General features: G+C 31.0%; 2 protein-coding genes across 5 annotated transcripts in view; both read right to left on the bottom strand.

Annotated features, from left to right (window-relative positions):
* Positions 1-13,238, bottom strand: part of LOC115880166 (protein sidekick) — a 709,828-nt gene that overhangs the window by 66,274 nt on the left and 630,316 nt on the right. The gene's annotated exons all lie outside the window — the stretch shown is intronic.
* LOC115880167 lies at positions 8,208-9,623 on the bottom strand. 2 transcript variants are annotated; one of them, XM_030897305.1, is made up of 2 exons: positions 9,158-9,219; positions 8,208-9,060 (listed from the first exon to the last, which is right to left on the bottom strand). In XM_030897305.1, the coding sequence occupies exons 1-2, from the start codon at positions 9,166-9,168 to the stop codon at positions 8,544-8,546; spliced, it is 528 nt and encodes a 175-aa protein (XP_030753165.1). In that variant the 5' UTR covers positions 9,169-9,219; the 3' UTR covers positions 8,208-8,543. The 2 variants fall into 2 exon arrangements, 1 of the variants encoding a protein (XP_030753165.1); XR_004049820.1 differs by having other exon boundaries at positions 8,599-9,060; positions 9,211-9,623.

Raw genomic sequence — 13,238 nt, 5'->3', positions numbered from 1 at the left:
AATCATAAAAATAAAAACTATCAATTTGTAGGAAATTACACGAGCTACAAATTAACCTCTATAGTTGAACAGTCTTGAACCCTTCATTTTCACGAGATTTTTGTGTTTTAGGGGCTCAAAGAAGGTGCTCCTTACATGTAAGTCAAACTAAAAAAAAGTAATATCTATGAAATAAAGAGATCTACAGAAAAATTAAAAAGGAGCAAAAATATTGCAAAAAAAGCCGACTATCTTGCTTAGTTTTTGAGATATGTCAAAAAAATTAAAATTTTTTAAAAAACAAAAAATAATTTTTTTTTCATTATTTTCAACTTTTTTCCAAATTTAGGCATTCTAAACCGCTCGAACTTGCAGAGTCAATTGCTGGTGTACCTAAATATAGTCAAATGTACATGTATTATGCTTAGTTTTTATTTTTATGATTTTAGTCATAGATTTTGTTGTTAATTTTTTTCCGAGATAATGAGGTGACCATATTATTTTTATCATAACTCCGCGAGTTTTTAAGCTACGAACTTTTTAAAAAAAGCATTTAAAAGGTCTTTTCAAGCACTTTAAAAACGGTCATATTCACTTTCTTCGAAAAATGTGTTCTTTCGCCATTAATTTACGGTAAAAGGTTGCAATTTAGTTTTCGAAAAATAAAAAATCACGTTTACATAACTCGGCTATTATTACACCTACGGTAATCATCAAAAAAGGATCGTTTAGTTATTCCAAAAGCTTTATTTTTGCTTTATATGAGTTTTGCGATAATACGCAAGGTTTTCGAGTTATTTATGAAAACTGGCAAAAAAATATGTTATAGAACATTTTTTGCTTAGAATTCATCCATTTATTTTTTTGTAATTAAAATGGGTGACTTATTTTTCACCCTCGAGAAGGGGTGGTACTCACCCCCAGGGTGAAAGCACACGTCGCTACTATGTAACTTTTGTTTCTCACATATATCTCTATTGACTGTTACAATTTCACGTCAATCGGTGCAGGTGTTCAGAATTCGGACCCTAAAACCCTCGCTTACTGGCCTGCTTGGGAAACAGAACGGTTCTGGTCCAGTTAGTGGAGTGTTCGCTTCTTTTCTAGCTAAATAGTTTGCTCTTTCATTACCTTCTATCCCTTGGTTGGGACCCGGAATAGAAGGACTTTGTTATCTTTGCCTAATTTGTTCAGCTTCTATACAGGGTTGTTCACCACATACGACACGGAAGATTGTAGCTAAACGATTAGATTTTTACAAATTGTAAGTTTTGGGTTCGTTGAAGGATTATTAGAGCTACAATTTAAAAATATTTTTACAAGTTACAGAGTGTCCCAAATAAATAAAAAATATCAAAGTTGTATTTTTTTAAATGGAACACCCTGTATATTATTACATTTTTAGTTTCTACGATTAAAATAAAGGTAAATTTGATTATGGTTTATTACACTTAAACCTTACCGTTTTTGAAATATTTTCAATTTTTGAAATTGAAATTGTATAAATTTTAAGGCTTCATTTCTCCGAGGGTATCAAAGTTTTTAATACTAAATATTTACCGAAGTTTATTTATTGATCAGTTATTGTGTTGCTGTAATAAAAATTTTACTACCTTATACAGAGTGTCTAAATATATATTTTAAATAATTATTAGCTTTAAACCGCAATAACTTGTTTAATTTAAACGGAACACCCTGTATATTTTAACAGAATCAGATGCACAATTTAATTGTCTATCAAATTGTATTATACCATTTTTTACCTATCTCTTCAATCTTCCGTAGAAAATGCATTTTCTTGTAATTTAGAACTCATTTATCAATATACCCATGGAATACTGACATTTTAGATTATTTTTAAAGATGTACCAAATTTTTAAAGAGCACAGATACTAATATTGTCAATAAATATTTGTTAAAGAGGTCCAATTAATATGATTCCAGTATTCAAACTATATTAATTGACTGTTTGCGTTGATTAATAATAATTGCTCCAAATACTAAAAAACTGAATTATTTATGTGTATTAGAGAGTGTGGTAAAAAAAACACCTTAAAAATGATATTTCATTTTTTGACAAATGCTTATTTATAACAACACAGACGTTCATTTTCATAACTTATTATTATATTGATTGCTGATTCAAATCCACATTTATTTAGAATAATTTATTAACGAACACAATTAAGTATGTAATTAATTAGTATTTGGGCGGAAATACCGGTGGTATATTTAATTAATGGTAGACTCTTTTATAAAGATTTAAATAGTTTTCTTTTTGCATACAAATGGGCTAGTAATATCATCGTTTTACTAAAACGATAATATTACTAGCCTGTACGTTTTGTACATTTGTTGTTTTAAAAACAATCTAAAATGTCAATATTCCACGGGTATATTGATAAATGATGTCTAAATTATAAGAAAATGCATTTTCTACGAAAACTTGAAGGGATAGGTAAAAAGTGATATAATACAATTTGACAGACAATTAAATTGTGCATCTGATTCTCATAAAATATACAGGGTATTCCATTTAAATTAAACAAGTTATTGCCGTTTAAAGCTAGTAATTATTTAAAATAAATTTTTAGACACTCTGTATAAGGTAGTATAATTTTTATTATTGCAACACAATAACTGGTCAATAAATAAACTTCAGTAAATATTTAGTATTAAAAACTTTGATACCCTCGGAGAAATGAAGTCTTAAAATTTATACTGCAATTTTACAAAATTGAAAATATTTCAAGAACGGTAATATTTAAGTGTAATAAACCTTAATCAAATTTACATTTATTTTAATCGTAGAAACTAAAAATTCAATAATATACAGGGTGTTCTATTTAAAAAAATACAACTTTGATATTTTTTATTTATTTGGGACACTCTGTATCTTGTAAAAATATTTTGAACTTGTAGCTCTTGTCCTTCAACGAACCCAAAACTTACAATTTGTAAAAATCTAATCGCTTAGCTACAATACTCCGTTACGTATGTGGTGAACAACCCTGTAGATATTCTTTGACCAACTTCGAATTGATGGTTACAGGGTTGATCGCTTTTAATGCTGTTTGACTATCAGATAAGATGAATTTAAGTAACAGAGTCACAATAGAGCTTGCTTTCGCAGTAAATATTCTCCAATGCGAGACCCACCCTTATTTTAGTTAAAAATAAAGATACTTTAAAAATAAACCACTCCCTTGACTTTTTACATATCAAATAATCAATTTCCAATAAATGTAATTTACCAAAACAGAGCTCACCAATGAAACCGAAACAAAATTAATTGAAATCGAACATCGACAGTGCCGAACTCTCTTCTGGCAAAACTCGTAACGTTAATTAGAATTAGAAATTGTTTTATTGGCGCGCTAATTTTAACGGTAATTTGTCATAATTACGTTGTTCCCAACGCCTTAATGCATGTAGATGGTCGTTAGTGTTGGTCGTCCTATCAATATTTGTTCGGCGGCGATAGAAATATGGTAATTGTTGTTGGGAAAAACACCTGTATCAACCACAAATTACAAATAGATGCAGCAAACAAACACATATCTAATTATAGATGAATAATGAGACTGGTCAGTTAGTGAGGAATTTGTTATTCCGTGGCTTATACACACAAATATGTATTAATTTTTGTATTTCGTGGTGGAAAATAATCTATAAATAATATTATGTATAATTAATTTTATTATTATATCTCCTGGAATAGAACATTTACATCCCGGTTTGAATATTTAAACAGTAGAAATAAGAGTATAAGAAAATTAGTTATGAATATTAAAGTATATGGTATAAACTCCCCAAAACTAGTCCCATATAAAAATGTACACTACAGAGATCTTGTATACCTACCAGAATAGATATAAAAAAGTTTTGCCTTGTTGAACAAAATCTAAAAAATAATATTACTTCCAAATATATTTGAAAAAAAAACACGATATTTCAGGATTTATTTTTTATTTTTTCTGACTTAATTTTTAAACTGACAAAAAAATCCTATGGGTATTTCGCCACTGTAAGAAAATCTAGAAAATAAAATAGTTATTTTTAGTAAATACTGTTGCGTTAATCCAACGGAGACTAATTGTCAGCAGTGGTTTACCAATAAATAAATTTGCCTAACGGACAAAAAAATGCTAAACGTTTCGGGAAGTATATCTCTTCCCGTCGTCGGAAGGAAAAAAACACAAAGAACAAAGAAAAACACTATTTAAAATATCTAAATGCAACTATTCGCGAACACTAGTTTTTTTTTAACAGATAAGTCTATAAAAACCGTTGGCGTTCTGTTAAAATGACATACCCAAGTTAAACTTCAAAATTAACAATTATTACTACGTGTGTTATGTTTATTTATGTTATACTCTTTAAAATCAAAGAACGTCTACAGATGGATGAGCAATACATTTATTTTTATTAGATAGTATTAAAAAAGCCTCTTTTATTTTTCTTTTAGAGGCTATCGGTTCTTTCATTATAATTTTTGCGTTGTTAAAATGTACTCTATGTCCTGTGTCCCATGAATGCTGACAAATCTTAGATTTGTAAAAATGGCCCTTTTCTTAAATAATCTTTATGTTCTTTAATTCGAACATTTAAGGGTCTAGATGTTTTCAAAAAAGCAATATAAAATTTATCACATTCACATGGTAATTTGTATATTAAATTTTTCGTTTGTTGTCCAGTGTTCATTGGTTCAATTTAAAAAAAAATAACTATTTTATTTTGTAGATTTTCTTACAGAGGCGAAATACCCATAAGATTTTTTGGAGAGATGAATCCGCCACAGAGTTATAGACATTTTTTAATTTTTAAAATATGGTATTACGAATTTTACACTCGAATTGTTATTTTTCCTTCACTTTAAGAGCGTACATAGAAGTTTATAAAATAGATTATTTTTTCTATATAAATTTTTCTAGACAGGTAAACACCAGCAATACTGTGTGTCGCTTTTTATTTTGTCTCTCTGTCTGTCAACCGGTCCTGTATATTCATCTCTGTCGCATGCGTTAAATTACAGACCACGCAGATGAAGTGTCCAGAATGGTATGTTTGAGCTACTGTTTGACCAGCGGATCTGAAGCTACGGAAGGAGTGCGAGAAAAAAAAATCGATATTGCCACGTTTATCTATAAAATTGCAAAATTGCCAGACATGAACTATAAATTTAATATATTTTTATTATATATAATGTGTTTAGCATTTATTCTCACGTATATATATATATATATATATATATATATATATATACAGGGTGTCCCAGAAATGAGTGCAGATATTTTAAGAGGTGGTAGATCTGGTCAAAATAAACATATTTTCTCTTTACCATTTTTAAAATAAATTGAAAATAACTGAGTTATTTAACTTTGAAAATTTAAAAAAATAATCGCAACATTTTGAGAACCGCCGGCAGATATTGCCAACTACATTCAATTACCCGGATCAAGCCCGGATTTCAGTTAATTCGACGCACTGTATTGCCATATGGACAAGAAAGTCTATGTTTACAAGTAAGTCATAAAATCACAACACCTGAGGAGTTTGCAGAGATGCATTACATTTTTAAGATTGTGATATTATTACATAAAATAAATTAAAAGTTAATGTTTAAAAGTTAAATTAAAAAATACCCAACATTAAAAAGATACTTATGACAGATCGATGTAACTGCGACAGTTCTCTTTTTCGATACACACTTAACTAAATACACTTCATTGTGCTGCTTTACTTGTACGTGCTATTATAAAAACTGCTAAAATAACAGTCCCCAAAGCTTCATCACAATTTGAATCAGGCTTCATCACAATTTGAACCACTGATTTACAAAACACCTTGAAAAGCACACATTACTTTGAATATCTTTCTGAATGAATAAATGTTGAGAATTATTGTCTTTTACCGCCACTTTACGAACTACTTTCAATCTAAGAAAATACATGTTTCACTCAACAATTTTAAATACGTATTTTGCTTTTTCGCTATTTTTTCGATGTATTTCGACAATTCCGTCAACAGCTCAACCATCCGTCGGCCAAGACAGCCACGCATCACTGGTTGGTAACCAGTGTTGCCAGCCGCAATTTTTTTTTCGTACCATATTTCGTAAATTTTCGTAATAGATCCTGATGTTTCGTAATAAATCTTTTCAATGTTATGTTTTCGTGGAGTTGGCCACGTAGCCATAGCCATGCCATAGCTACAGCATGGCTACAGCTAAAAGTGGTGAGGTGTTTTCTGGCGCAATTCTTCGAACCAGTTCAAAAATTGCAGTCAGAAAATGACTTAGGTCTTTTTTTGTTAAAAATAGCTGATTAATACCTAACAATTAACATTTTACATTACTTTCAAAGACGTAAGAAAACTGCCAGTAACTTGTAGATTATTGTGATGTATTTCCTTTCAATATAAACCAAATAAACAAGAAAATTCAACTAGAAATTTTAATGCCAATGAACAGGGCCGTAACAGAGGCCGTAAACTGAAAAACTACAGCTAAAGAAACTAAAATTGCTATTGTCATAGCTATAGCAACATAAATAGCTTACAAAAGATAGATATTATGAAAAATACATATTTACAATTTTTTTTAGTAGAAAATATCACGTTTCAGGAGAAATCCACAGAAGAAATATGTGGTCAACTTCAAATAATAATCTTTGCACACACCCGTTTTTCACAGCATCAGCAGTCTCATCAGTCAACTTAAAACTAACAGAAATAAATATCAGGTTAAAATATAACTTTTTTTTCACAGCATCAACAGTCTTAAATTAGTAAAATATATAAGTATTACTACATAGTATCATTTTTATACTGAACCTTTTTTTTCAAAAGATTGGTGTCTGGTACCCAAGTGTGGCAAGAATAACCTTTCAAAAGATCTTTTGAGTGTAATATTGAATCACAAGTGTCAATGTTTAAACGATTTCGAACTTTGGTTTTGATTAAATTATATTGGGAAAATTGTCTCTCTGCAGTTGCAGATGAATGAGGAAGACACATTATGCCTTTGACTAAGATGGACAAATTTGGGAATAACAATTCATCCGTACTATTTTTCATTCGAAATATTTTTTCCCAAAATTCTTCAAAATCTAAATCTTTAATACTCTGTACTTCTTCGGAATCTGCTGACAGTCTCCATTCAACATCCAATTTTTCAATGTCAGTAACTAATTGTGGAAAATACTGAATGCTCTTAGCAGCAATAGAGTTTATATTTCCACTTACTACAGTCAAAGGATTAAATATTTTACAGAAATTCAAAATTGGATCATTGAATGAAAATCTTTTCTGAATTTGGGAGCATAGCTCAATATAAAAATCAAGACATCTTAGTCTAAAATTGTTGACAGAATTATTATTTTCCTCTGAGGATAACATTACCTGGACCCTAGCGCCAAAATAAACATCTTCAATTGGTAAAAAATTTCTGGGATTTTTTACGTCTATTTTTTCTAAACTAGTTTGGTCAAGGTAATGTTTTTTTAAATAATTCCTTAATATCGTCTTGTATAAGGCACTAACTCTGTCACTTAATAAATATATCTTACATTTCTCACTTTGGAATTCAAGATTTAACTGATTCACAATTTCTAAAACATAAGATAAAAATAAAAAGTATAACTTGTAAATAGGATCATTGAGGTTATTTAAAGTTGTTTGGAAACTTTGTAACTTTTCTGCTAAAACTGCATCCTGAAACACTAGTTTTAGGGAATTCCAGTGCAGTAAAATTCTATTTACTACCTCCTAAAAAATAATCTAATTATTGTTATTTAAGATAACTGTGAATCAGATTACCTGTAAGGACAGCCACCTTCTTCACGACAGTCTGACTTGGATGCAGCATTTTATGGGGCTTCTCATCTAAAAAGCTTTGGCATTCATTCAAAAAACGAAGGCGTTTGCTACTGTTTGAGAAAAAATTATATACTCCCCTAGCGAATTCTTCGAGTGTATTCGGTAATTTAATTGCTGCTGCGGACGCACACAGGTGGAATGTGTGGCAAATACATCCCATAACAAATAATGATGGGACATCCTGTCTAAAAAGTGCTTGTACACCTTTAATGTTTCCCATCATCACTGCCGCATTGTCAGCAGCTAGTCCAATCATTTTGTTAGGGGTATATTATTATTTTCAAATGGTTTATTGTGGTTTGATCAATTTCATTTGACGTACCTTGATGTATTTCTAAAAGACCAAAAAGTGGTCTGTCACCTTTTCATCATAAAATCTTATCACTACAACTAATGACTTTTGTGTTGCCACATCAGTGGTTTCATCCATTATCAAACTATAAGCAACTGATTTGTCAACTTTTTAAGCAATATTCTCTAAAGCGGAGGATGTAAAACAATGTTTAGTAATTAGGGTGGCTTTCGTCCTAGATATTTTAAGGTCTGCTGCAATATTTGAGTCTGGACACACTGATCCTATAAATTTTGGGAGGTGGTCCATCAATAAAAAGGGTAAATTATGTTCGTGAAGAAACATAACACATCTTAACTCTGCTGCTTTCACTTTAATGGAATGTAATTCTTTGTTAGGATTGATCGACAGCAGCTCTTGAATTTTTGGTGTTTTTTCTGCTTTCTTTATTTTTTTTATGTAGTAACGTTATACTGTGCCTTTTTATATGAGTAATTCCTCCAATTATTTTTTTGTCACAAACAGTACAGAATGCTGAACTTCCATCCGATGATGATTTGCACCAATTTGCATATCTTTTATCTTCACACCATTTATCCCGAAATTTTTGTTTATAACTGGTTGTAGTTACTTTTCGCCTTTTTAAAACAGCTTTTGTGCCAGTGGATTCATCACTACTAGAATCCGAGTCTGTAATACTGGAATGCCGCCTCCCACTAGGGCCTGGTACAGGAGAATCTGGCTGACTGCTGGAGTTTTGTATAGGGGAATCTGGCTGGCTTCTAGGGCCTGCTATACGAGAGTCTGAACAGCTACTATGTTCTGATGTAGGACGAACAGAAGCAGTAATAATGGGAGGATCTGCAGATTTTGCAGCATCTATTTTGGAAACACCAGATGTAGATAACCACCTACAAATTTAATTAATTTGATATAAACATAATTAAGTTAAGTAAACTATTAGGTAGATAGGTAGGTATAAAATATAAAGTTGATCCTGTAACTTACTTCTTCATCATAATAAAAGTTTCTAAAATACTTAAGTTCACAACAAAACTTACTTTGGTGGTTAGTGGTTACTGGTTAGTGATTCCCCTTTTTTGGTGTTCCCCCCGGTTCCCCGCTTTCCTTCACAGTTCCTTCCATAGACAAAGAAACAAATAATTTTATTTCTTTGTCTATGGTTCTTTCTTGTAAAATGTTAGGTTATACCAGAGATATAAGGTTATAATACTCACAGCAGACGGCAGTGGCTCCAATTCGGTCAACGTGCAATACACGTGCAATAATTAATTTATTATACACAAAATGTGGAATGAACATTTTAAAAGCCAGTTTATCAACTTTTTTTATTATAGTTGAATTTTTAAATAGTTGGATTGGCTGTATCGTAAAAACGTAATAGATTGGTGAGCGGCGTAACAACGTAACAGATTTTTTTTTCCGTAATAGATTTATTACGAACGTAATAGGGCTGGCAACACTGTTGGTAACTGCTCATTGCTTCTTTGTCGCGCCGGCGTGTCGAGCTTGCGTCATGCGAGGTTGCCGTAGTTTCACCAATTTCAAATTCAAGACACTCGAAGCAATCAAATTCTTATTAAATTTTAAAAATAAAACAGAAAAACATGAAAGGAAACAAACAAAACACAAATGAATTGATTATTGATAAGGTCACAAAAAGAAATTTCTAAATTGTTTATCGTAATTCAGAATTCAATATATCGAAAACAGCCCGACGAATAATCAATTCATTTTCGTTTTGTTTGTTTCCTTTCATGTTTATCTGTTTTATTTTTAAAATTTAATACAAATTTGATTGCTTCGAATCTCTTGAATTTGAAATTGTTGTAACTACGGCAACGTTGCTTAACATCGTCGTCTGACGCAAGCCTGCCACGACGGCGCGGCTCAAAGGACCAGTTCACACGTGGCACTCTTGGCCGACGCGCGACGGTCGGTCTGTCAAAATACATCGAAAAAATAGCGAAAAAATAAAATAGGTATTTAAAATTGTTGAGTGAAACATGTCTTAAATTGAAAGTAGTTCGTAAAGTGGCGATAAGAGACGGTATTCAAAGTAATGTGCGCTTTTCAAGGTGTTTTGTAAATCAGTGGTTCAAATAAAACAGAGAAACATGAAAGAAAACAAATATTGAATTCTAAATTACGATAAACATTTTAGGAATTTCTTTTTTGTGACCTGGTTGTGAATAATATGATGAATCATTTTCGTAAACGTCATAAACGTAATGTTTTAGTTAATTTTCGGTGGTTTTTGTTAAGTTTTCATTGAAAGGGTAAGTACTAAAAATAATTAATGTTTTTTTTCTATAATAATTATTAATAATGAGCACTGATGAAAATTTAACATTCTTAATTTTTGAGTAGAAATTTTTCTATGAATTTATAAATGTAGAACTATGTAGAATGTGGATAACATAGGAGGTTACAACAGTGCATGGTTTAGATACACCGTAGAGAAATCTCAGGTGAATAAACAAGTGGCACTAAAAAGTTTTTTCAAATTTCCCGGAAAATGTCAAGAAAAATTTTAAATTTTCAACATTTTTTTTTCGCAAAAAAAACCTCATAGGCGTGTTTCTGGGGTCGAACTATACTACCAGTTAAAATATCTGCACTTATTTCTGGGACACCCTGTATATATATATATATATATATATATATATATATATATATATATATATATATATACTAAGGAATTTTAACGTAGTTCATATTGTTCGATATGTTTTATTTAATAACTTATTTCTTTCATTCTGCATAATCTGCTTATTATGAAAGTTGAAGATTTTTCAACGATATCATTGGCAAACCGGCATCGCCGCGCATGGCCGCCTATTCATCGAACATGATTGGCGAGAGTACGTCACAGGATTTGTTACCACGCGATTGCCATGGCTTTTACGCCTTTCCTATTCGCTATCTTTATCCCCAACTTCACGGTCTCTTCTGAAAAGAGTAGGAATATTGAATACTATTGAAATATCCAGTGGCGGTGTAATTTTTTTGATCATTATTACTTTATTTCATTATTTTATACCGGTTATCCTAAACTTTATTCCTATATTTTTCGTATATTTGATAGTTAAGTTGTGTTTTATTGTTTTGTTATCTTGTTATAATGTTTTTCGTTCGTAGTTTTTAATTATTAATATCAAGTTTGATCGTATATTTGTGTTTTAAAATGAATAAATTTGTTAAGGGTAAGACGCTACATAGTCAGACAAGAGAAATAATAGCTAATTTATATAGGTAAGTTAATAATAACGTGGATGAAATCTCATTTGGTTTATTTCCTTGTGTTCATAATAGGGTTTGCGATGAAGAAGCTACAGAGAGTTCGCTTAAGTTGCCGCTTAAACGTAAACTTGAGCGGATATTTCTTTATACCGGAGTTAGCGTATCGGCTATAAAAAAATTCACACAGAAGATAAAAAAAAAGGCTGAAAACTAACCCCGATAAAATTATATCCAGCTTTGGAAAGAAACGACCACGTGAGACTGCTGTCGAAAAGCTCGACGACTTTTTCGAAGTGGTCAGGAATTTGATAAATAGATTTTATCTCGAATTCAAACTTGTCCCCACAATTAGAGCCCATTGTCCCCACAAGCTTTTGCAAAAATTGCAGGAAAAATCGAATTTTCCTTTTGCAGGGAAACGCTTAGGGGGTTATTAAAATCAAATGAATTTTTTTGGCGTAAATGTCAAAATAACAGATAAATATTAATGGAGCGGCCCATTATATTGCAGAGAAAGATATAAATATACACGCGAAATTCGAAAATATAGCCAAGTATTATCTATTTGGATGAAACATATGGGTAGACAATGACCTAACCTTTAAAAACTGCTGGCGGAGCGATACCATATCTGGTGTAATAGGCAATATTGGATCTACTGGTGAGTAAAATTATGTTTTGTTTGCGCTTCCAAAGTTAACTATTTTCAAGATTTTTTTTGATGGAAATAGTTATATCTAAAATTATGTATTATAGAAAAGAAATATAGTTAGTATAGATATATAAATAAATATACCTCAAGACTCAGTCTTGATCATCTGCTGATGGCAGACATGGTTAGCGAAATGCGTGCGTCCAGTGTAAAATTAAAAGTGTTTTGGTGTATTGTACTGATTTAGTGTTTTATTTTGCTGTGTAACACCAAAGGTTCCAACTCCCAGCTGTAATTATTTCTTCTATTATATTAACAACACAATAATAAAATGATTCAAAATATTTAAGGGAGCTTTAATAAAAGCTTTTAGTGTTTATCTGCTAACTCAACAGTAACAATTCAAACAGCATAAAGTTTTTTGAAAAAAAATATTAATCTGAGTATTATATTTATGATACACATTATTTTCATATAACACCGTACGTCCATGCCTATTTTATGAATGAAATTGGGCGTGTTTTGTTTACAACTGCGTTCCCCTGCCGATACCCCGTAGCTACAGATCCGTTGGTCACACTATATGTAGATTAAACTACTAAAAACAATTAACGCATATTTTCTAAAAAAATATTAATTTGAAAAACCAGACACTTTGAATTCCCTGACTTACAATTTGAAATAGTTTAGATACTGTTGAAAGGAAATTCGAAACAATAAGCCGACGCGTTAACCTGTAATTTTTAGTGGGCCGACTATTTAGTTGTAAAAGTGAAATCAATACATACTTATGGAGTCGATCGACCGACTATTTCGTTACATGTGAGCGCGGCTCCATTATATATTGGTTATAGTATCCTGACTATTTAGTTGCATATTTGTAACCAATATATCTGTTGGTTACAAATATGCAAATAAATAGTCGGCCGATTAAAAATTGCCTGTCAACGTATAGCCTAAGGCTAGCAATGCAATCCAATATATAGGGCCGATCGTCTCCATAAAAATGTACGAGCCCTAACAACTAATTGTTCGGACAAACAAAAATTTATTAAAAACCTTATTAACTGAATTATTTACATTTAAGAAATACATTAAACATATATTAGATTCTAACATTTCTAATGAATTGTTCTAATGAACAAAAATTGTGCCACGATCCCCAAGAAACCG

Source organism: Sitophilus oryzae, unplaced genomic scaffold (genome assembly GCF_002938485.1).
Source record: "Sitophilus oryzae breed Bouriz unplaced genomic scaffold, Soryzae_2.0 scaffold_1620_pilon_pilon, whole genome shotgun sequence".
NCBI lineage: Eukaryota > Metazoa > Arthropoda > Insecta > Coleoptera > Curculionidae > Sitophilus > Sitophilus oryzae.
Note: the sequence above shows the minus strand (reverse complement) of the source record. Positions and strands in the feature narration are given on the sequence as shown.